Here is a 26,154-nt window from a genome sequence, read left to right as displayed (position 1 = left end):
TGTGAGTTCAATACAGTATTGTTCTGCGTCAGCTGGGTCTCTGCCTGTCTGCCTGAGTGAGCATAGCACTGTCTGCACACCCTTGGGAGTCTTTGATTTCCTGCTTTCCATTAGCCAGATTTCACTGTCTTTGCCATATTTACATTTTGCATTTAAGATTTGTGCATTCTTTTAATCAAATGAGATAAAAATCTATAAATAGAAATAGTGTCTATAAAAAAATTAGACACAGCTGAACACTTTGGAAGGTGTCTGAGCCCGCTCTGTCAGGATCAGACAGCTGATGTGAAGGAAGAGCTGTGCCGTGACTCGCTCGTGCCAGCAGAGCCCGCACTGCATGTGTAGTGTGCGTCCTTGCAGAGCGGCTCTGTGGTTGCAGACGGGGGCTCCAATCCCACGCTTTCAGACAGAATCAGAACAAAATTGTCCCAGATAGGATGACCCAGGCTTTGTTTAAATTGTAGTCTTACTATACAACTGGAAGTATGAAATTTTAAAAGTAAGTTAAAAGTCCAGAGCATAGTGACAGATGCCCTGTGTTTGTCATAGATTTCTCTTGTTCGTGTCTTCGCCTCAGGCCCTCTTTTCTTAAGGAGGCAGATGTAGAGTTTGGGGCCTCTGCCACTGCCACCCTCCCCTGAAGTTGGAGTGGGTCCTTTCTGTTGATGCTTTTATGGCCCTGGTGCGTGTAGTCAGACACGCAAACATATAAAGTATTTGTGTATTTTAAATTCATGGATGGTCTGTATTGTATTCTGTGTGTCTGTTTGCAACTTGCTTTTCGTTTGGCCAGATTTTAACAACAGCTCACTGGACGGTTTGGATGCTTTCGTTTGTGTCGTTTCACAACCAGTACTGTGTTGATTGTGTCCTTGTCCCTTCCCTCGTGCGTATGTGGGGAGCTCTCCTGCTGAGTAGACCTACTGAGTCATGCTCAGGCCTGTCTTCAGTTTTACTGCATGTTGCCACATTACTCTCTGAAGTGATAGTACTGGTCCATACTTCTACTTGCAGTTTATTAAAATACTTGTTTCCCTGCATCCTCACTGACATTTGCTGTTCTCAAGCTTTTTAGTTATTGCCAATCTATTGAGTATAAAAAATGGCATTTTTGCTTTGCTTTGCATTTCTCTAATATTCTAAATTTAATTTTGGGCTAACTCATAGTTATCCATGCAGGCTGTAGAATATGGTGGAGGCATCATAGATGTGAGAGCTCTGGTTCAAGCACCGTTGTTGGTTTGGAATCCAAACAGGGAGCGAGCAGTCAGGAGCCCAGCACCTGACTCTGGCAGATTGTCCACAGCAGAACGTGTGTCCTCCACGGGAGACGACTGAACAGTGAGGGTCCAGGGAACAGCCAGGTTTTAATCAGGGGAGAATGTGAAAGGGATGTTCTGTGAACAGGTTTCAGACATGAGGAATTTGTTTCCATGGAATTTGAGTTCCATAAGTACACAGTTTTAGAGGAAGAATCACAGTGAAAAATTGGGTCAAAGAATAAACACATAGATGTTTCCGGTAGTGAGAGTGTGGGTAAGACACCAAGGATGACAGGCACGCAGCACAGTGCATGTGTGCACACAGCAAGATGCGGCAGACTGGGGAACGGCCACGACAGCCAGCTGGGGTCGGGATTGCTGTTGTGGAGTCTCGGGAGAAGCTGTCGTCTCAGGACTGCCGCGCCCTCATGGGTGAGTGGCTGCACCTGAAGAGGGCGGAGAAGTCCTGCGCCAGGCAGTGCGCAGGCCACGGCCTCATCTCACCGCAGCCCAGCGCTCTGCGAGCTGTCCTCCCAGGGTGGCCTCGCCCTGCAGGGGGCCTGCCTGCATCCCACGTGCCTGGACTGGTTCAACGTTGTTTGACGAGAAAAATGGAGTTTTAAGAATTAAGCTTACATGCTTAGGACCTTTTAACGTAATTCGTAGAAATATACATTCCCTCCTGTAGATGTAGAGCTGTGGCCCTTTTTTTTTTTTTTAAGTATGTTTTGAAGATCCACATTGTTTTTCTCATAAAAAGACATATTCTTAGTGCATTGTTTATGATTTCCACTTTGGGTTTCCTTGAGGTGGAGAGAAGAAGACATTTACAAATCTGTCTGAGTGAGACTCTTTACAAATTTTTAAAATTTCTTCCAGTTTTTTATGTCTCAACCATAACTCATTAAAAAATGTTTTTTGAAAGCAGTTTATCGCTATCCAATCTTTCAAAAATATTCCATTTCACTTAAATAGAAAGCAGATCTCTTGATTTTACTTAATACTCATGTTTCATCAAATTGTACAACACATCAGTGTGTCATCTGGCACAAACATGTCTGAACACAAGCACAGCTGCCTCGTGGTCACTGGAAGCGAAGGTCAGCATGTTCTCAGAGAGCAGCTGCCCAGCTGCAGGTGTGTCGCTTGCTGTGAGCATCAGTCACCAGGTTACACAGGGCCGAGTGCATCAGTTAACCCAGTAGAACAGTTGAGTGCAGGTTAGGTAAAGGAGCTTGCTTTGTTAAAATGTAATCAGGCTGCGGCTAAGCCTATTCAGGGACCTCCCTCGCTATGACCATAAATCCAAGCTCTGCGCCATGGGCTGGCCTGGCCGCCTCTGGTCTTGCCTCCCACTACTCTCCCCGTCTGCACTTACCCTCCAGCCTCGCCACCTTTCTGATCCTCAAAGAGGTCACATGACCTAGCTCAGAAGCTGCGTCCTCTGACAGTCCGCCCAGAACCTGTTTATGTCCCTCATGGCAGTCCTCATTGTGGAAAGCATCTTGCTTGTTCTTGTTGTAAAATGAGGGGTTGAATATTAGGACCTATTTCCAATATTTATTCTCAGTAAGACACCGCCTGATTTCCTTAAGCACGTGTGCTCTCTCCTTTGAGCCCCATGGCACCTTGTGCCTGAATGGGCACTTAGAACAGTCTACCTTCTCTGTTCCGTACAGTACCACAAATCATGCTGAAAGACAGGGTGTGAGTAACCCATTTTACCATCGCTGGCAAACATCTTCTGGGCTGTAAAGAGGTTTGCCCACTCAAACGTCAACAAATTCACTTATTTTAATGTCTAAAATCCAATTATTATTTATTTATTTCATATAAAGTTAAAGATAATCCATGTAAGTAAATAAACTTATGTGGAAAACATGAATGTGAAAATATTGCCTGGGTCTGCATCACACTAATGACTGTGATGGGTTGTATCTACAGTTTGCGTGTAAACTTGGACATGGGCAAAGCAGCCTACGGGTGGATGATTATGAGAGATGAGAACATCCCTGGCACTGTTGTCCGGACCAGCACCATCCCAGAGGAGCTGGGGCGCCTGGTGTATTTGTTGACTGACAAAACAGGTACTGTTCTTGTCTGTGTTTTCTCTGAATGCACAAAGTAACATCCAATCAGCAGTGATCCTGGTGTGTGTGGATCCACATCTGTTATGGTATGCATATGTGTGTAAAAGAGTATTGAATTAATTCTTAGTTAGAATTTCCCAGACGCTGCCCAGTAAAACTGGCACACATCTTCTAATATACACAGTATCATCAAAGTTAGCAAAATGTTGAATTCTTAGAGATTTAAATGACATATTTCTATATTTTGAATTTACTACCACCTTACAGGTTTTTTGTTTTATTTTACTGCCTTTGTTACACCTTTCTAGTGGCTTCTTAAGAGTAAAAATTGCTTGTTTGTTTATTATAGAATGATACTTGTGAGCTATTAAAAGAAAATAACAATAAGATATATGAATTTGGTATTTTTATAATAACATTCTCCTTAAGAGCCTTGCTACAAACTATTTATCTCACCCTAAGGTTCCATGCCCCAAATTCTATTTGTCTTTATTCATTTCTTTCTTTCTTTCAAATCGAAAAATTCTTGTCAGTCCATAACATGCTAAGAAAGACGAATCGAATCCAGTATTATAGTAAAAGCCATATCTGAGGGTTAAAATCGCTCCTTGATGGGTTGGTTCATGATCTAAATTACTAGTAATTCTTAGTGAACTAGAAATAAGAGAATATTTATATTATATAACATGATAAAGAAAATATGTCTCAAATAAAATTCAGCATTATTTTTAACAAAGTATTAGAAAAATCTTCACTGTAGTCAGGGAGAAGAAAGAGAAATCTGCTAACGACACTGTTACTTAACATTTATTGCCCTAGCCACTGAGGTAAAACAAGAAGTAGAAACAGTATATATGACCAAAAGAAGCAGCGAATATTTGCAGATGTAACGATCAGCCAAGGAAACCAACTTCTAAACTAAGAGCGCAGTGAAGGGGCGGGAGACAGATTAAATACACGGGGCTCTGTTGGTGCATGGTGGGCGGAGGACTAGAGACCTTACTCACAACAGCTTAAGTGCACATAACACAAATAGGCCCAAACGTGAGGAACATAAGGACACATGTGAAGAAAACGACCAGACATTACAGAGCACCGTAAACAAGACTGAAATAAATGCAGAGACGCACTATGGTCCCAAATGTGAAAATTCAGTATCCTGTAGATGTCAGCCTTCATAATGAATTTGTAAGTTTACTGCAGTTCAGCCAAAATCCAGTTGTTGGGTTGTGTTTGGTTTTCCTTAGGGCTTGTCCTTGTGGGACGTTCAGGAATTGGCCAGTAAGGTAATGCTCATAAATCAGAATAACTCGGAAGTAACAGCTTGAAGGGCTCAGGGTCAGAAAGGTAGACTGGGAAAATATCTTCAGATTTTCCCTTCCCAACCTCATTGGGCCCACAGGAGAAACTTTAAAGGAAAAAAATCTATAACAATACTAGAAACCCAGCAGAAGGGCCGTTAGAAGATCCAGAAATTGAGTCATCTCTGGAATTAGTCTGATGGAGAAGCCAGAACAAAGCAAACCCAGATTCAGAATGGCTCCTAAAGAGACCCTACGGAAGTGTAAGAACATTGCTCCAGAACAGAATCCTGGAGAAATTCTTAGTTCATAGCCAACAGGTATATGGGCTGAGGCACGTGGAGTCATCAGGCTTCACGTCATCAACAGAAGAAATCCACCCCAGCTTACCACACTAGTCAGCCTGGTCTTCATTGATAGATAAAATCGTAGATCAAGAATCACAGCATGAAATCAAAGTACCCATGCGAAAAAGCAGAGTGTTCCCAAAGAAAACAAATTCAGTGATTGTTTACAAGGAAACTCAAGAGAACCATCAGGAAAATTTTTAGAATTATAAGAGAACTTAGTTTCATATATAAACTCAATATCAAAATTAAACTGCATTTCTATATACCAGCAACAATTGGGACACTTAATTCTAGAAGTGCCAATTAGAATAGGAACAAAAAGTATGAGTCTGGATGTTATATGGATGTAAGTCTTTAAATTTTGGAAGACCTTACAGATGACTGATTAAATGGATAGCTGCACTGTTTTCATGATAGGACGTCTTAATGCAATAAAGATGTCATTTCTCCCCACATTAAAAAGTCTGATGTGTTTGCAAGTATAGGATGAATCAGGAAATTTTATTCACTATTGTAGGAATGTTACTTGGCACACCACATTGTAAAACAAAGTTTGACATTATCAACACAACAATTTCACTCCTGCTTCTGTTCCATAAGGAAATGTGTGCGCATCTACATCAGGAGACATACAAGCATGTTCATAGCATTGTTTTGGATGATGAAAACAAACTGTCTGGATATAACACAAAAAAGTTATCAGTACAAGGGATAAATTATGGAATGTAGTTACAATTGAATACTAAATAATGATGATGAAATACAGATATTTACATCAACGTGGGTGGATGTCACAGTAAAACGTTGAACTGAGAAAGGTCTGGGGTCTTCCTCTGTGGGGCAGGAGGATGCACAATGCCCGCACTGTGCTGTCCTCCAGGCCGGGCTCCACACCCGCACCTTCTGGTCCCGCCTTTTCAGAGTGTCCTGTGGTCGCCTCCTCACCGTTTTCAGGGTTGAGATTGTGCTCATCACTGAGGAGCAGGGATGGTCTAGTTCGTCTCATCTGGACCGGCAGTCCTTTTGTGGCCATTTTAAATCTGCATATAATACTTCTAGGCATGACATTGACCTGTTATTTCATCCTAATTCAGGAAGCATATGCCTGAGAGCATCCACTAAAACTTGACGAGTAACTGGTTCTTTCTTTTCTCTCTGTGTCTCTGGCTGGTTGGTATTAGTAAGTAAAGGTTGTGTGATGTTATTTCTCCTTAAAGTGCTTTTTATTTTGCATTTTAAACAATGGTGGGAGATTCCATAGCCCCTCCACCTCTCTCTGTTGAATTTGAGTTACATTCAGGCTGAGGATAAGTGGCTTTTACTCAGTCATAAAAGTGAAACCTTATTTCTTCCCACGTTTCACTCTGCTACTTTTAAAAGGCAAAAGCAATGCTTCTTAAGGTTTAGCCTAATAAATAATCTTGGTTCCTGAGATTTAAAAAGAATCATAGCAAAATTATATAAAATATATTAGTGAGAGAAAATCTTCTGCATTTTATTTTCCAAAAGGCCTTTTTATACTAGAAGTTATTGGAGGAGATTTTCTGCCATTAGTTCCTAATGTTGACACTGTATGGGGTTCTTGATATTATTATTTTGGTCTAGATTTTTTTCAGAACCTTTCTCAATAATCACAAGGTGAACGCTGTTTGTGGAGGACTTCTTTTTTTAAAAAGATTGGCACCTGAGCTAACAACTGTTGCCAATCTTTTTTCTTTTTCTGCTTTTTCTCCCCAAATCCCCCCAGTGTATAGTTTTATATTTTAGTTGTGGGTCCTTCTGGTTGTGGCATGTGGACACCGCCTCACCATGGCCTGATGAGCGGTGCCATGTCCACGCCCAGGATCCGAACCGGCGAAACCCTGGGCCGCCAAAGCAGAGAGCGCAAACTTAACCACTCGGCCACGGGGCTGGCCCCTGTGGAGCACTTCTGTGTGCACGCCCTGTGACAGCACTGTGTCTGTCCCATGGGAGACGGTCTCATCTACATTTGGGCATCTCCCCACCATGTCTGCAGCTGTGACCTCTCCCAGGACTTCACGATTACTGTGCAGCCATCTCCAGGGAACTCTTGACTTGCATCCTGGTCTCAGGGTCCTGCACCCTGACTCCTGCTACATTCCTGGTCAAAGCAGTAGATGTCAGATGCCGCCCGGCTGGAGGGACTGGGTCTCCTCCTTCCTGAGGGCGTCAGCCTTGGGTCAAGATCCCAGGGGCTCGGAGCAGGGAGTGTTGCTGTGGCTACTCGTGGTGATGCAAATAGAGGACTAAGTGTCTAGTTGTCTTGTTACTGCAAGCAGGTAAATAGGATTTAGTCCCATCCTTGCTTTCACTCTGTGAAAACATGCTTTTCACACAGTCGGATGGAGCCTGGCAACAGACCTGGGGGAGAATCTTTAATGCTGTGTGATCTTGGGTAAATCCCCTAACCCTTCTGAGGAAAGCTGCGTGTTGTCAGCCAGGAAGGTTTTGTGGTGGCATTCACACAGGAGGACATAACTGGGATAGTCAGGCACACATAACCACGAGGCACGGTCAGATTCCAAAAACTGTCTGCCCTCTTTGCATTATTGTCCTGGTGAAGCTGGCATATATCTGGTATTTACTGATATGCATTTTTATTCCCAGAACTTCAGTAATCATGCTCTGCTTTTTGTTCCTTACTTTGTTCACATAAATAATTCAACTCTTCTGCTCTCCCCTTCAGGATGGAAATCAGAAGTTGGTCAGGTTTTAGCGGTCACTGTGGTGGCCTCCATAGTCACAGAGGGTCTGACAGTAGGTGGTTGTTTGGTAGAGGGTGAAGAATTTTGAGTTCTCAATATCAGAGATAGGGGTGTAAGGCAGTTTGCAAACATCTTCTGAGAGGCCCGAGTTTCCGCTGAAATGGTTAAGAATGAGCTGTTGTGTAAGGAGCCTTAGGTTGCTAACGTAACTGTGAGGTGGTCCTTCCTATGATTGTAAATTGGGTTTGTGCTTCATCAGGCAGCTTTTTGACAAGAAGTGTCCATCATAGTGCCTCTCTCGTTTTCCGCAGCAGAATAGAAAATGAAGTATCCCAATAATTGCATTATAGTTTCCTTCTTGTGGACAAGAAAGCAATGTGGTATAATTAGGTTTGATTGGAGTGCACGTTTCCGGTAAGATCTGAAATTAATGATGTTGCTATAGTGACACATCTGCGGCCACCAGTGCGTGAAACATAAAGTAATTCATTCGACAGGAGTCGACATCTGTTAACTGCCAGGATACAGAGCTTATTGACACTGACCAGAAATACTAGATGTTATGTGATAAATGAGCAAATGATGCTGAAACTGGAGGACAGATCACTTGTACTTAATCTGCTGGAAGAACTTTAATCTTCTCACTGGTTGCATTTGACAGTGCCATTGTTTAAAGAACAATGCTGCAGAGAACTCATAAATTTTAAAACTTAACTCAGGCTGCAGCCTATTAAAGCAATATATTAATTCCTTTGTTAGAGAGTTTTTATCTTCATGTAGAAGAAAACCATTACTAAAAACGTCTACTAAAACAACAGGTTTTTTAGGACTTGCTTTTTAATTATAGCATCTATTACCTAAAATGCCACATTGTTTAGACTTGAATCACAAGTGATTTTCATAGGGTGGCATCGTCTGTGATAAGGAAGTGCTGTTTCCATAGTTTGCAAAGGCAGCAGAGCATGGTGTGTATGCCATTAGTGCATATGTACAAAGCTTGTACCTCTCACAAGTAAGACTTAGAATTGTTTGTTAGTGTCCTTGAACCAGAGGACAGTTGCAGTCTCTCCTGCCTGATGGTGATGACCGGGGTCTTCAGTTGTAACAAATGTGAACAGTCTTACTGGTACAGGTGTTTACTAATGTGAACACTTGGGTGTGAGTGCTGTAGTTAACATTTTGGGGGTGTTTGGACCGAGTGAGATACTCAGCACATGCGGTGGTTGAGCAGATGCCCACAGTACTGGGAATGATAACCTTTGGAGAAAGCCTCCTTTACAGCAAATATAATATGTGACTCCACATTTAATAATGTTAGGTATTTTAAAAGTCATGCGTACTCTCACTTTGGTAAATTAGTGTTATCACCTTAGAAGTTTTGTTTCCACTCCTTCATTGTAAGATCTAAGTGCCTTTGTGCTTTCGTGTGGCTGCCGATTCCCTGTGGTCGTTCCTTTGCTTTACTAGAACCTTCACAGGCAGCTACTCGCAATCTAGAGAAGCTGCCTGTCCCTGGGAGCCGGAGGCAGAGTTGCTTTTGTTTCTCTGCTGTAATCGCTCCCTTGCTCTTCTGCTGCAGTGTGTTAGAGCTTCGATATGAGGCCAAATCACAGGCCAGCAATATTTGATCAGAAAGCTTTGCATCTGCTTCTCCAGTGATGTCTCCTCTGCGTGGTTGCGAATCACATCTGTTGCCACCCTGAGAATGATGCCTGCAGGGCTTTTTTGTTAGGAATTAATTTCCTCTTTGCCTGCTTCACTCATTGTGGTCCAAAAAGGCCGCTTTATTGAAGAACTACACCTTTTTTTTTTTTTCAGGAATCACAGACAAACCTTTTGTCCCAGACGCTTTCTGTCCATAGAACTACCACAATGACCAGGTCACTGTGAAGCTCTCTGACGTGGTGGCTCTCCACATCTGTCTGCCTAAGTTAGTCTCGCCCCTTTGTGAAGTTTCAAGTTTGGGACATAACTTTTGTTGTATTAAGATGACAAAAATTGTAGAAACTATCAACTGGTTGAAATCATGAAAATCATTTAAGATTTGAAAAATAATTTTGCACTGTTGACTCTTTTAATAACTGATTGAATCTTACTACTTACCTGCTGTACAAAAGAATAGAAAGTCTGAAATCCCCACTGACTTTCCTGCTCAGCATTTTACAGAGTCAGCTCTGAAATAAAAACATCATTGAAATTTTAAAAATTATTTTCAGGATTCATCTTAATATGTTAAGAAATTGTATGTGCCACTTACATAAAGGAATGTCTGCATAAATATTCCAGTTTCTTTAACCCAACAAGATGTGAATACATTTGTTCAAATGGCAGAATAACAGAGCCAAATTTCATTGTTTGTTTGATGAGCGATGCTAGTCATTGATTAGAATATATCAGTTTTAAACTGCTTGAAATATGATTTATTAGCAACTTAGAAATTTTAGAAGATTCAGCAGTTATCATTACATAGTGTTTGATTCAAATGACAAACCGTCAGGATAGATCACTCTCTCAGCATTTGGCTAATAACTGCTGTGCACCCTTCACCACACTGCACTTAGAACATTTCCCTCACTCCTCAAAACCACCTTGTACTCACCAGCTGTCGTCCCCGTCCTTCCCCTTCCCCCACCCCAGCCCTAGGTAACCCCGAATCTGCTTCCTGCCTCAATGCATTTGCCTATTCTGGACTTTCCACATCAATGGAACCATACGTTATGTGGCCTTTTGTGAGTGGCTTCTTTCACTCAGTGCAGCATTCTCAAGGTTCAGCCACATCATAGCATGTGTCAGTGCTTCATTCTTTTTTATTGCCGGATAATATCCCATTGTATGGATGCACCACATTTTATTTATCTATTTATCAGTTGATGGACATTAGCGTTGTTTCTGCTTTTTGTCTGTAATGACCAATGCTGCTGTGAACATTCAAGCTTCTATCCAAGCAACAAGGCAAGAAAAAGAAAAAGGCATCCATATTATAAAGGAGAGTAAAGCTATCTATTTGTGTCTGACGTGGTCTTTATATAGAAGATCCTAAGGAATCTCCTCAAAATCCATTAGAATCAATAAATGAGTTTAGTAAGGCTTAAGATACAAGATCAGTATACAAAAATGAATCGTATTTCTGTACACTAGCAATGACTTATCCAGAAATAGAATTAAGAAAACAGTACCATTTACAGTAGCATCAAAAGATAAAATCAGTACTTCAAGTGTTAAGTTGGCAGTGGTATTCCCGAAATTGATCTATGGGTTCTATACAATCCCTATCAAAATCCCACTTCCTTCTTTGCAGAAATTTGACAAGCTAATCCTAAAATTAATATGGAAGTACAAGGGGCCCAGTATAGCTAAAACAATCTTGGAAGAAACACAAAGTTGGAGGACTCAACAGTTTCTCATTTCAAAACTTATTACAAAGCTACAGTGATCAAGACTGTGTGGTACTGGCATAAGGATAGACATAAAAATCAAAGGAATAGAATCGAGAGTCCAGAAATAAGTCCTGACACTTATGGTCGATTGGTTTTCAATAAGGGTGCCAAGACACTCAATGGGAGAGAATAGTCTCTTCAACAAATGGTGCTGGGAAAACTGCATTTCCACATGCAAAAGAATGAAGTTGGACCCCTACCTCACACCATGTACAGAAATTAGCTCAAAATGGATCATAGACCTAGTGTAAGCACCAAAATGATCATCTGTTTAAATTGCTTGGTTTTCAGAAGCTAAATTTGTTTTCTATTTCATTCTCCCTGGCTCAGTTAAGCAACTGAACAAGGAGGTTTTAGGTATCTATCTAAACACAAAGCTTTATAAACATGACCCAGAAGGAGAAAGAAATAGTTCAAACCTGGGCTCCAGTTATCTTTTAAATTATTTTAAACCAGATGTATAAATGCAACAGTATATTCATATTTAGTATTTATTCTGCTTGTATGTATCTGTGGCACTATCTGACCCCCCATATTTTCAAGGAATCTTTGTGTAGAATTACTCTAGAGATTTCTCCAAATGGTAGTAAGAAGCAAAATATGGTAGCACAGTTGAAGTTGGGAATCTCAGAACTTGAAATACTGTCACCAGGCTAATCGAAGACAGCTAGCTAAAGCGAAGTGTTAAACTAGTATTCGCTCTGCACCCCAGTGTCTAGCAGTCTGTGAATGGAGTGATCGTAACGATTTGCCATTGGTTTTGGAAAATATCTGTTGTCTATATGGATTTATTTGCATTTGGGAATGCCAGATTTTTCATCTTCAATAATCTCCAGGAAAAGATACTCCAAAGTAAATGCCATATGACTCAAACAGATGCCACTTTCAACCCAGGATGGATTTGTGGTGCAGGAACTGACCACCAGCACCCATTACCATCACAGGAAGAGGCAGCGGATGCCATGCCTCCTGGTGGAAGAGCTCTGCTTGCGCAGAGTGGTCTGTGGAGTCCTGTCTGCCCTGCACAGGTTACAGCGGATCCCGAGCCTGCAGGCGCGTGTGAAACAGCACTGCAGGTCACTGAAGCGGTCAGTTGGTTGCTTTAATAAGTTCAGTTACAAGGGAAAAAGAGGGGAGAAGGCTATGATTAGAGAGGCTCAGGAGACCTGCCTGGGTCCACGTTCAAACAACAGTATAAAAACGTGACGCTGACGACACAACTGGAAGGCACGGCCCTACCTTGCTCTTTGACATTAGGAGTCACTGCTACTTTTTGGTCTGACGACATTGGGGTTCTCTGTTTTAAGAGCCCTTTCTTTCGTTACTAACACAGACATGCTCATGGACGAATGGCATGTCTCAGGTTGGTCTCAGCCATAATACACAGAGAGTGGATGGGGTTTGCATGAAGAAGTGAGGCCCTGAGGCGGTCCTTGCTGAAGCGGGGCCCTGCACCATGCTTTTCATGACACGCTTCTGTCCACTTTTGTGTATGTTTCATATTTCCTCTAAAAAAGTACAGAGGGGGTGGGAAAGAAAATAAATTCCTGAATTTCAGTTCCTGGTGTTTTGTGTTTCTCACATTCATAATTGAATTTCGCAAGGTTCTTTTTTATCCCAGCTGTAGGTATGCATGTGCACACACACAGCAAGAGTGATGCCCACATGCCATTGGGGCCTTCCAGGGTGCATTTCCACATGTTAAATGCTATTATTACTGGGAAAGTGTGGCATTTGATAAGACATTCAAAATCAACATTTTTCTCTTCAAATCAACTTCCTTCCTAAAGCAGCATAAATACATTGGCTACTGAAGTGGAATTGGCATGTAATTATGTTTATAACTATCTGGATTCTTTCATTTTCAATTCCTCCAAGAAAGCTGTGTAAATTTTAAAATCTGTAAAGTTTCCAGAAATTTTCTGAAGTTTTTCTTACTCCTCTTTGGCCCACTGAAGTTTAGGTAAGGGGATATTATAGTTGAGGGCAGAATGTAAGTGGATATTTAAAGAATAATTTTCACGTGAGGCAGATTCCATGTAAGCCAAGCCTTGCTCTCTCTCCATTTCCTTTTTAGATGTGTTCGTATCATTGGTGCAGCTTCACTCCAAATGCAGTGATCCTGCCCCGGGTCTCTGATGGCAGATATTTTACTACCTGCCATCAGAAATGGCAGGTTTCCAAAATCGATTAATTAATGTGAATATATGTGGATTGTCTCTAAACATATTGTCATGTTGCTTTTAAAAATGTTTACATGTTCCTAAATCTGTGTTAAGCATCACAGGTAACTACAATTTGCAGTCAATAAACAAAGAAAAAAAGGATGTTTCAGATAAATCTAATTACTTTTCAGGACAGGAGAGAATTAAATATACAAAGTGTCCTCTGCTTTTTTGCACAGTGCTTCCAGCTTTGGATTCCACTTAGAAAATACTTTAGTCTAGTTGAGAAACAGAAATGCAGTTGTTTCCATTTCTCTAATTCTGGTGCAATGTCCTACATACCTTCCACCACCAGCCTCTTCTTTTTAAAAGAGCATTAGCTTCATTTTTTTATATTCCTTTAGTCAACAACTCTTTTGGCTCCTACTTAAGAGTCAGGTTCTGGGGATAGAGTTGGAGACAAAATGACACTGGTCGTGTCCTCAAGGAGCATCCAGTCCAGCAGGGGAGACAGGCATTCAGTAGCTAAGGCCAGAGGGACGTGATTGCAAACCGCAATGATGGCTGCGTAGAAGGAAGCCAGAGCCGCCACAGCGACCCCTCCGTGGGGCTCCGCCCTCTTGGAGCATCTTAGAGTGGCATTATGTGTGTGTTGAATAGGTATTTTTATATGCTTATGTATGTATTTTGATAATATGCTTATGTTTTAAAGAGACCGATAGTGTATGCAACCTCATAGTTCTCTGCTATCACCTGTTGTGTCCTCAGCCAGTAACTTAACCTCATTTTCATCAAATATAAAACTAGGGAGTTGGACGTTACAGGTCAAAAATTGTCTTCATTTGATTTTTTATGGTATTTTAAGTGCTCTTAATAGAGTAGTTTGTTGAACTTTAAAATACATTATATTACAGTTAGTTTAGTGAAAGACAAAAGTGTAGCTCAGTCTGGTAGTTAGTCCTGTTTTGCCTTTAAAGGCTCTCAACTATCATACAATAATTATATCTAATACTGAATTTAAATCCTCAAACCTAAGAATTATTTCCTAATTATGTAATTAGGAAGCAAAGATTGATGGCCCTGACAGAATGGCCACGTGTGTGAAGAGCAGCAGGAGAGCCCCCGTCAGACGCGCAGGCTCCCAGACGCCACTCACTGGGCGTCCTGTGCTCCTGCCCCGGCTCCCCTGGGTGGCTGTGCTTCCTGTGCCACTGTTTACCCTGGACAAGTAGTGTGTCTTCCATGACGCTGCTTTGTAAGCATGTTTGGTGCTAGGGAGAGCAGGAGGAGCCGCAGTGCCCTGGACGAGCAGCAGCAGGAGAGTGCTCAGACCAGTTACCTGGGCTCGGCTCCTTGTTTACGCCCCACCAAGTCTCGCTCCTACATTCTTAACTTCATTTATGAATTTTTAGTAAAGTATGTATTCAGAATAAATTATGGCAAGTTTCTTCAAGTGACCAGTTGTATGCTGTGTATGATATTTATGCAGATAAGGAATTTTGGTTGCATTATCATAATTAACTTGTAAGCACTTTTTATATTCTTTTAAGTTGCCCAGATTGTTTGAATAGGCATGGTTGAAACGTGTGCTCGCCTTCATACATGTGAGTTTTCAAAGTCAGCATGTCCACATCCTCTCCTTGACAAGCTGACTGTTGCTTTGGATTGCTTTTTATCACTTTGATCACTTTGTGTTGCTTATTGGGGAAAGTATTTGCTTTGTTGCCTTCTTGATAACAGCAACATTCATGTATTTCAACTCCTTTTTCTTTTATTTTCTAAATAATTGGAAAATGGAAAAATAAATGTGCTGATACTAATAATAAAATAGATGTAGTTCTCATAATACAATTAAAATGGTTGTGGAAATAAGTTTGGAAGTAACTGGATAAGTTAAAAGCAGCTCTTACTGACCTTTATTTGCATGTTTGTTGAACCCAATCCAGGTGATTATGTATTCAATTTTGAAGGGAAAGAAGCGCAGCAAATGTACGAACTGCTGGAAATAGCCACCATTGTGTCTAAAAGCTGACGTATAGAAATCGTGGGGTTTGTGCTACTGTCAATTCTCTAAAACTGATCCTTCCCTCACCGGATACACTGCGTGGAACACGCTGTCTGTTATCTGGAGAAGGCGGACGCCGTGGTTCTCAGACTGTGAATCTCGGTGCCTCACTTTGTCCTTGGATGTTCTGATTTGGTTGCTGAGCGCTGCGACCCGGGCATCAGCACTGAAGTCTCCAGGTGACCAGTGGGCAGCAGCGCTCAGGATCAGCTGGGATGTGAACCGTTAGACACCGAGGCACCAGCCTGGAAGGCAGCCCTTCCATCCTGTTGATCTGAGGCCGGGGAGCAGGAGACCTGACCTCATGGCCATCCTGGTCAGCTGACAACAGTGCAGTCCGACTCACACTACTGCCCCTACTAAAGAAAAAAATATAAATTTAAAACCAAAATGTTTTATTATAGCAATATTTCATCTCAAAACCTCTTAAGTACATGACTATTAGCAAGTTATATGTGAATAGTAGAATTTAATAGTTTTTTAAATCAGAAAACAGGTGTGAAAGTCACGAGGTAAATGAATGTATAACTTGTGAATCTTAAGAATGTAGTTCAGGGCTAGTGCCTCGAAACAGCTTTGTGCCTCTGAACAGCTCTGTGATTATGACTGATGCCTGTTAATGACACTGCTGGTCATTGCGTGTGGATGGCGGGTGTGACGATGCGTACAGCCTTGTGGAAGACCAGTGTGGCCTGTGTATAAGTTCAGATGGTGGTCTCTGAATCCCGTCTTTAAGAATCGACCCCACAGAAGGAAGATTTATGTAGCTGCATTCTTTGTAACAGCAAAAAATTAGAAACTGTCTGAGTATCTGTCTTTGGGAGAACAGTCCAACAGAACGTGGTATTTCATGGTGGACTTAGGATATACTCACTAAAAATAACATAAAATACCCGTGTGTACTGTCAAGTGAAAAAATAGTCTATGAACGTGTACCTGTCTCATCAATGTCCTCTGATTATAGGTAAAAGTAGGAAGGGTTATACACACACTGGATGACCCAGGGTGTTTTAAGGGCAAATGAGCATTTACAACTTTTAAAATGAAAACGAAGGCATCCAGTTCTGGAACAATGGAGTGAGTGTGCTTCCCCTTCTCCCTCCTGCCAAGTACGCTAAGACCTGACGTTCCACGTGGAACACAAGATAAGACCGTGAGGACGGAGAAGAAGGCAGACTGGCCAGGGGCCTCAGGACCTCAGGAATGACAGTGGCCAATCCCTTAGGTGCTCTTCTGCCTCGTACCTGCACTGGCCACTAAAGAAGCCAGCAACCCAGAGATCCCCGGGGACAGACACGCCGAGAGGAGCTGCTCGCTCTGTCCAAAGGAGCAGCCTGCAAGACGGAAGCTTCCACACTTGACTCGAGCCGAAGACCACAGGACAACTGGGCCCCTTGCTTTGTGATAGGTTGGAGGTGTCAGCGAACACTGTGGTGGTAATCATTTGGCAGCATATAAATGTATCGAATCAACATGTCATACACCTTAAACGTGCCCAGTGCTCTATGTCAGTTACATCTTAGTAGAGCTGAGGAAAAACCCCACCCCCTGTCCCCAAAGACTGAGTCGGACCCTAGACTTGCACCCTTGCCTGGCCGTCCAGAGGTGACCCAACTCCCTGGCCAGTATGGTGTCAGAGAAGGCCAAGAAGGGGCTGGACTTTAGTCTCTGCCAGGCGGTCAGTGGAGATGACATGTGCAGCCTGGATGGCCATTCTTGGCATAACAGAAGTACAGAGACGGAGGACTGATTCGTGGTCACCAGGGTCGGGGATGGCGAGGGAGGGATGCGACTGCAAAGGACTGGTGAGGGAGGTGTGTGTAGAGCTGGAAGAGTTCTGCACCTTGACTGCAGTCGTGGCTACACACACTTGTGCATGCGATGAGGTGGCACAGGACCACACACACTTGGATGGCGCCAGAGTCCTGGTTTGGTGTTACACTATCCTTATGTAGGACACAACCAGTGCGGGGAGCTGGGGAAGGCACAGGGAATTCCCCTGTGTATCTGCAGCTCTCTGGGACTCTGTAATTATTTCAAAATAAAAATTAATGCAAACAGGCAAACAAAACACCTTGCTTTTAGATTGGCAAATAGGAAAGAGGTCTTGGTTAAGAGTAGAAGAGTCACATTTCCTTTCAGTGTAATATTTTTTCTTTTACCTAGAATGTGTCTTATGTAAAAGCACATTTATCTTACTTTTTGCCATCATTTCATTGATATCTGTGATAGTCTTTAAACTAGAGAACTATAAGTATGTAATGATCCTCTGGCGTTTCATGTAGAGTACAAACATCTGCAGTGAAGCACACTGCTCAGTGGCACACCACGGCACGCTCAGATACGTGACTTGACCAGTCTGTGCTTCTGTTTCCTCCCAGGGTCTTTGTGAGGATCAAGGAAGATAATATTTGTGAAAATAGCTGATACAGTTTATTATAAACACATTAATTTTTAGAGCTAAATGTCAAATTGTAGAATGCTCTAGCTGGGCGGTCTACAGTAATGCAGTCGTGCACCCCCACTTGACAGCGTAGACAACGTGTCCTAGAAGACTGGGCCCCTGGCCATGCTCAGAAGGCTCGAGTCCAGGTGGCCACTGCCACCCCCATTCTGGGGCCTCGAAGGGTGTGTAGCAGAAGCGGTAGCTTGCCTTGGTGCATTGTCAAGAATTGCTTTTGCTGACACATCTGCTGAAAGTGGGCAACATCCTTTACCCCAAACACTTGCTTCATCTACCAGGTTCTAGGTTGCTAGATAGAGGGTTTGTTCTATTCACCCTTGTTGTATAAATTTTTTTCCCAAAAGCTGTAGTTGTGGTATGATGAATACCATATTGTTCACATTTATTTTAATGTGAATAGCTTAAATGTTGTGATTATTTTTCTTGACTATTGTAAAACCTGTTGAAATGTATCAAACATGGCCCAAGAGATCTTTCTAGAAAAGATTGATCTCTTTCTAAAAGTGACTTATCCTTTTTCCTAGGTATAATTTAATCTCTTTTTTTTAAGATTTTAGTTTTCCTTTTTCTCCCCAAAGCCCCGTGGTACATAGTTGTGTATTTTTAGTTGCCGGTCCTTCTAGTTGTGGCATGTGGGATGCTGCCTCAGCATGGCTTGATGAGCGGTGCCGTGTCCACGCCCAGGATCTGAACCAGTGAAACCCCGGGCTGCCGAAGCAGAGCACGTGAACTTAACCACTTGGCGGTGGGGCTGGCCCCAAATCTCTTTTATTCCTAACATACATTGTAACCTTAACTGAATCTATTCTTTGAATCATTCTTTCAGCTTCTTCAACAAATATTAGCACAGCCCATAAAAGTTAATTAGCAAGTATCTAATTGAAGCAGCTTGACATGGTGGAAGACACACAGAAATTGTAATCAAACCATCTGAGCTCGTCTCACTAATTTCCTAACAGACTGTGAGGATTCCTGGATTTCTCTGCACCTTATTAACTTAGATATGACACGGGAATGAGCACGCGCCCTGCCCTTCTGTAGCAGGCCTTTATGAGGGGTCTTCCCCAGGCTATCTAACAGCACTACATATAAATTTAAAACTATTCAAATGTCAGTGGTATCTGGTGGGGCCACTATGCCATGAAATGCAGTGCTTGATTTGAAGGGATGAAAGGAACAGCAAGGTATACCCGTGACATAGTTGGGAGTGTAAGATATATGATGAACATAGGATAATGGAGTATTATTACCAAAATACAGCTCAGAGGTGCAGTGTGCTCTGCAAGTGGCTAAAAACACATGTGCAGTAGCATCTATCACAGGCCTTCCCGGCCAGCCCTCTCTTCTGAGCCCCGGCCCCGCACATAGCCATCTGTCTTCTCTCTCTGTCTGCCTACAGCACTTCAGATTCATCATTTCCTGAAGCAGACTCATCATCTTCTATCCACTTTCTTCTCTCCTATTTCCCAGTGAGTGGCAGCATCCCTGAGCAGAGGCAGTGGGCCTCAGCATGCTCTGAGCAGATTTGGAGCTTCTGTGTCCAGCAGTGATGTCCAGGTGCCTCAGCTTTCCTATATTTCAGGAATTTGTCTGTTCCTTTCTGTTGACCCCTACAACCTCGTCACTCCTCACCTACACCTTTATACCAGCTCCTTCCTCGACTTGGACCTCTGTGACCCATCCCCAGCATGGTGACCAGTCACTCTCACTCACCCAGGAGTCCCCAGAATGAAATCAGAACCCAGAAGCCTGGCACAGGATGCCTTGGTGATGGGACACATGTCGTTTCTCCAGCTTCGCCTGCTGTTCCCTCTCCAGCCCTCCCCTTGCATCACCATCCGTCGTTCATGGGGTTTATGCAGTCCCCGCCTCCCCCAGGCACCTCAGGGCCTCTGCACTTAGGTTCTGCTACATTGTTACCTCTCAGAAAGAGAACTGTTCCCTGTGTCTCTCTGCCTGCCATGCCTTAAGCTTCTTGGGGAGAGGCACCTTCACTCCTCTGTGTTTCAGACACTTGACACGTTATCTCACTTGCTCCTTGCTGTTTGCATGCAAGCTAGGTGGTCGTTCTCTGTTTTGCAGACAAACAAGTGAGGCTTGAGAGCTCACGCAGCGCAGTGAGCTTCCATAGCCTGCAGGTGACAGCGGGGGTTTGCACGCAAGTTCTCCAGAACCAGCATGTAGTCATGCCTCTTAAGGAGTTTTTTGCCAAAAAGATAAATGAATTCCAGGCTTATTGGAAGTTTCCAGGAATGTGAGAGTTGATGGTGTGTTTGGAGAATCCTGAAGCCTTGCTGCAGCAAGGAACTTTACAATCTGACAGGAAGGCCGACTGAAGGACCTGCTTTCCATTCTAAGGAGCTTGGTTGGAAACAGCGGAGGGTCACTGGCGGTGTTTAAGCAGGGGAGAGTAGAATGAAGGGGTCCTTGTTCTAGGAGGATCAGGCTGGTTAGAGGACTGGAAACCGGTCAGAGGCTTACAAATCAGGATGGGAGATGAAGAGGGCAGAACTACAGAGTTCCAGAGTAGATGTCAGAGGGGCAGAGGGCTCGCGCCTCATTTCTGAGGTAGGGTTGAGAGTTGTGAGGGTCGATGGAATACAGACAGTAAAGGAAGGGTAGGGGTGACGTCGATGGTGGTGGTGCTCAGGGACCTACCGTGTCACGCCTCTGCCTGGATGCCTGCTTGTCCCCCAGCCCTCGGGCAGGCATTTCACAGTGAGGAGGCTGAGTGCATGGGGGTTGTGCCATCTCAGCGAGGTCCCTGCAGGAGGGAATATGAGCCTACACAGGCCCCTCTTGGGCACCCTGGGTGCACACTGCTGGTGGAACGTGCAGGCTGTCAGGGGAAGGGAAGGCTGGGCTGTGAGTCCCAGCGAGCAGGGACCTCTGTGGGGAAAGTGCGAGCAGAGAGCTGGCGTGAGAAGATCGGTAACGGTCCCTTCAGCGGAGCAAAGGATCACGTCTCAGCACCTGGCAAGCCCTGCAGCCAGTGCCTGTCCCTGTGGCATAAGGTGACAGCCGCGAGGGATGGAGTGTGGCCTCCTCACTCAGGGGCTTTGGTCATTTGCTTAAGGTGGTTTAAGACCTAAGGAAATAGCAGTCCGTTCTTGGTAGGAGCTGTGCAGGTGTCTGTTGTGATGTTCTTTAACTTTGTGGTGTATGTAGGATTGTTAGGAATAGGAAGTTAGGTTAAAAGAAGCATTATTAATCATACTCCTATTTATAAACTGCTTAGCATTTATGCCTCATTACCATGCCCCACTATAAATTATAATGCTTCACGTTCAGTGTATATCAGAGAAAAAAAGTCTAAAGGAAATTCTTAATTGTCAATTACTCTGATAAGTAAAATATTTTGAATTTAAATAATATATTTGTTAAATAATTTTTCAGAGAACTGCTCATTTGGGCACACCTAATAGAGGTGAACTTTGTACTTAGACTAATAGGAATTAGTGTAAAATTTTATCTTTTTGCTATAGATAGTGGGACTATCGTTTTCATCTCAAATCTTTGATACATTTATAGAACTCCCTTATTTCATTTGGAAGCTGAATTATTGCTAGCTACATTATTTAATATGACCTAGTATTTTAAGTTCATTCTACTTTATTTAATGAGGATGGTATAACCAAGGAAAAAACCCTTTTAAACTGCACTTCTCATGTAATTTTGATGATTATGTTCTATTCCCGCTTACTTTCATGAAATTCAGGAGGCGGTTATTCAGGGTATTAGAGAAGGGACATAAAACTTTGCAAAAGGAAAAATGTATACAACTGGCGAGCATCCCTGATAGTAGCCAGTCTTTCAAGTTTATGAAACTCTAATTTATCCATTCTTTTAAGATGATTTATCAAAACAATCTCTAAAACAGTCATTGTGAAATATTCTTTTTAACTTAAAACAGCCTCTGTGTTCGGGTGGGAGTTCTGCATCAGATGAGCTGTTTTGCTTTGAACGGTAATCCTAACTGGTGTGTATGGAGTCACAGGTAGACATGAAACACTTGAATCATCTCTCTCAGAACAGGCGAACATTACATTTGTACCAAATAACAGATCTGAACTGAAAGGCAGGACTAAACTTTCTTTCTCTAACCAGAACCCTTCACACTATTAAAAGTTATTAAAAAGGGAACTTGACATGCTAGGAAGAAAACTTCTTGTTCTCACTAGTAAAATGAAAATAATGACAAATAACATTTAAAAATACTTGGTGTTACAGAGTAGAACATTTTTGCTGCAGAGGTGTGTTCAAATGTATGACAAGCATCTGGCCTATGGACGTAAAGTGTGTGGGGTGTCTTGATCTTCCTGATGAGCTCCCTGTGTTCATGTATTTTTTTGTTGTTGCTACATCTGCTATAGGAACCCTCACCCAGAATGAGATGATATTCAAGCGGCTGCATCTGGGCACTGTGTCTTATGGAACTGACACGATGGATGAGATTCAGAGCCACGTCATGAATTCTTACTCCCAGGTAAGCTAATTGACTTCCGGAGGCCAACTTCTTGCAAAATATCCCCTACTGTTGAGTTTAACTGAGCCTTAATTATATGGTAACCTGTACATTAGCAGACTTCTTTGATTATCTTAATACATTGTATTACTTTAGTTACCAGTTCCAATTTATAAATCAAGAACCAGTTTTGGGACTAATTTTAAATAAGCATTTCTATATTCTGTAATCATAGAGGGCAAAATGACCTTAAGTCATTTATTCATATTAAATTTCTTAGTGAATTATTTGTAAAAATTACTCAGTAAACATAGTATTTTTAAGAATATTGAATGCTGCATCAAATATGTTTCTTAACAATCCCTCTGTTTTTCTTCATAATTAATAAGACTTTCTCATTTTTTAAAGGTGCGTTCTTTTTTTTTTCACCTTTTGAGTAAACAAAAGTCAACACCATTGTATTATCAGCCCTCATACACCTGTCATTCAGCTTCAGCAGTTATATCAATACACGGCTGATTTTGTTTCATCTATAGCCATTCTCCTCCACCATATTATTTTGAAATGAAACTCAAATACTGCGTCATTTCATCTGTAAATATTTAGTCTGTATCTCTAATATATAAGGACTTTTTTTTTTTTGACATACCTAAATCTTGTCTTTTTCATTGGAGCCTTACAGGAGCTATCTGAGGTTGCAAGAACAGGAATTATTTGCTTTCACACAAGGAAGCAGCCTAGCGGTTGCAGCATTTGCCAAAGATTTTAAGCAGTGAGCTCCCTGTGAGTGAGTCTGTGGTCTGGAATCCTTGTAACATTCCAGGCTCCTAACGTGAGACACATCAGGGCTGTTGTGTGTGCACAGATCATGTTGAGATCAGTGGAGGGTTTGGAGACAGGCCATTTTCAGGCTTTATTTTAGGCTCCACAGTTTCCATAGCCCTGTTCCCAGGTGGTATTTGTGTGTCATTCATTTGGGTTTCTTTTTACCTGTCACATAACTTGAAACCACTGATTCAGTGTAATCAACCCTAGCAGTCCTAGGTATCTACTTAAGATGCTCACATGCAAGACTACAGTCTGTATCAGCAATCATCACTTCCTTAGGTTTTCCTCTGCCTGTTTGTTGATGTGTTGTAGAACTGAGTCACCAACTAATAATGAGCTCAGGTAAATCCGGACCAAAAGTGCACATTGCTCACCAGGGAACTGGTGGCTCCTGGGCACCGCCCATCCCTGCCGTCCACCAGGCTCCTGTGGGGTCCTTCCAGGTGCATCACCTGCAGAGGCTGGTGGGCGTTGTGGGTTGACAGTCACTTCTTCCTGAATGGCTCTTGCACACACGAGACTCTTCATGTTACACTTGCCCTTCGTGGTGTTTCCGCTCAGACGGAGTTCAAGGTGTTGTCTGCTTTCCCTTCAGTTTTGTGAAAACCTTCTCTTTCTTCTGTAATATTTACCAGTCTGGCATATGCTTTTCTTTACTTTTGAGATACTGTCAAATGAAAAACATCTCATATGTGTGTCTATTTGTTATCTGTAAAGTTAATATACACACACAAGCACACGTATGCATAGACACTTAACACCAAGCACTTTATTAATTTGGATGTCATTTCAATACAGAGTATTTTGTAACCTAGAATGTTTATTAATAGAAGAAAAATCTAAAAAGGAGAAGGAATAAGATTTCCCTTTTCCTAGTAATCTATGTCTAGATTGAAATAGTACCAGGTAACACATGTTTTTTAAAAAATTATATTATGCATGAATATGATTTTAATAGCTCCAAATAAGTTATTTTATTAGAAAAAATTAAAAGCAGACAAGATGAGTCACTATATAAAACAACAAATATTTAATGTTTATTTTCATCTAAGAGGACGTCTAAAAATCTTTTTCACTAAAAGCTATCCGTTGGGTAGCTGGTTAGACAGTACTTTTTATGTGAAATTGACTTTATTCCTTATGTTCTGTTTTATTATGAAGATGATAGTAGTCTACGAGGTCCACTGTAATGTAACACAAATCTTTTATAGCTATATTTTATAATTATATTTCCCCACTGGAAGCATTTGGTGATAGAGGGCATAATCTTTAATGGAATTTGTGTGAAATTAAATCATGCAGTCGTCAGTAAACATGACGTAACTGAGAGAGAGGAAATCACCCGAGTTCTCTGCTGCTGTGGCAGCGGCAGTGTGAGCAGAGTGCAGATGTGGTCTGAAGCCACTGAGAGGCAGCGCCAGCTGAGCAGAGCCGTGCGCCCCTTCATTAGGCAGAACTGCAATTTGATGAGCACGGAGTTCACGGTTCAGTGGCTCCATACCCCCAGTCCAATCTCCAGCTAAGGAGGATTGTCACGAGTTCCTCTGAAGTTAACTGAAGAAACAGTTGACAGTCCTGCTGGGGTCAAGGGGAGGTGCTCCCACACCCTCCTCTGGCAGGAGGGGAGTGACAGAAAGTCGTCCACTTTGCTGGTGGAGATGACTCCCTCAAGCACGGCTGAGTGCGAGGAGAGCCAGGCAAACCCAGCAGTGCTGAGTGGGCGCTTGCTGCGAGAGCAGGATGCTGGTGTGGCGTGGGATCCTGCATCCTCAGGATGCAGTGACTGTTGTAGCTGATGGTTCTACAAAACTGGATGCTCTACCCTCAGAGACCGAGGCATGCTGGGTTAATTTATGGTATTAGAGGAAGATTCATAAACATCTTTTCCTGTGTTTATCTTTATGCTTTTTACCCATGGCACTTTTTAAAGAAAAATGAAAGCAGTTGTGAGCATACCATTCTGTTTTGTTCTTTGATTCACTGTTTTTAAAAGTAATGGATAAACAGAAATTGTTAAGGACTTAGCAAATTAATGCAAGTAAATCTAGTAAGAGGAGACTGTCCGATTTTAGGTGTTTTTAGTGTACTTGACAACCAGGACATTTCAAAGTAATTTGCAGTACTAGGATAAAAAATAACTTGCCATACCAATAGATATTCTGTAGGAGATCATCAGAATCAAATTGGATAATCAAATCAAGCTACTTTTCTTATCCCTAGCTAATTAGCTTGTAAAAATAAGATGTTAATAATTTCCGTATCAGCTATGCTTTATCTTTAGTTTTGTGACATTCCATATTTTACAGATGTATTCTCAAGCTAGTGGAAACAATGCTAATTCAACTCCACCAAGAAAAGCCCAATCTTCAGCTCCCAAAGTTAGAAAAAGTGTTAGCAGTCGAGTCCACGAAGCAGTGAAGGCTATTGCGCTCTGCCACAACGTGACCCCCGTGTATGAGGCCCGGGCTGGCGTCACCGGGGAGACCGAGTATGCCGAGGTGGACCAAGATTTCAGCGACGAGAACCGCACCTACCAGGCTTCCAGCCCCGATGAGGTCAGTTGGGGCCTCTTAAAGAATCTCCTTTCATGCTGTTACTCAAAGTACAACACTGCGTCGTCTGTGTTTCTTTTGGACTCAGAAGGCGTGAGAATTAGCTCTCTTTTGGGGAACAGAGGGGAGCTTCATTATGTTTTTAGTGCTTGCTTTTAACTATAGGCTAGCAAACCGCCCAGCTCTTTCCAGTGTGTAACGCTGGCGTGACGGCAGCTTCTGGATAAGTGTGTTTGGTCTCAGTGTGTCCTCACATCCCGAAACGTGTGAGACTTCCTTACAGGAAAAACATGAGAAAAGTCAGCGTTTCACTGACTTCATAAACTGATTTCTGACCAAGTCAGATTTTAATAAAGCTGTTGAACCTTGGGACTGTTATTACGAGCTACAGCATCTGATTTTTTCTTATCTCCAAATGAGTCATCAGGTTTGCATATTAAATTTCCAGT

At 42.4% G+C, this 26,154-nt stretch overlaps 1 protein-coding gene across 25 annotated transcripts in view; it reads left to right on the top strand.

Annotated features, from left to right (window-relative positions):
• The window catches only part of ATP9B (ATPase phospholipid transporting 9B (putative)), a 282,461-nt gene that overhangs the window by 197,452 nt on the left and 58,855 nt on the right, over positions 1 to 26,154 (top strand). For all 25 annotated transcript variants that reach the window (XM_044744021.2, XM_044744020.2, XM_044744015.2 and 22 more), the window contains 3 exons: positions 3,207 to 3,349; positions 22,234 to 22,346; positions 25,460 to 25,708. In XM_044744021.2, the coding sequence (XP_044599956.2) occupies positions 3,207 to 3,349; positions 22,234 to 22,346; positions 25,460 to 25,708 (505 nt within the window). The remainder of the gene's footprint in view (positions 1 to 3,206; positions 3,350 to 22,233; positions 22,347 to 25,459; positions 25,709 to 26,154) is intronic.

This window comes from Equus asinus, chromosome 7 (genome assembly GCF_041296235.1).
Source record: "Equus asinus isolate D_3611 breed Donkey chromosome 7, EquAss-T2T_v2, whole genome shotgun sequence".
Taxonomy (NCBI): Eukaryota; Metazoa; Chordata; class Mammalia; order Perissodactyla; family Equidae; genus Equus; species Equus asinus.
This window is presented reverse-complemented; position numbering and strand designations above follow the sequence as displayed.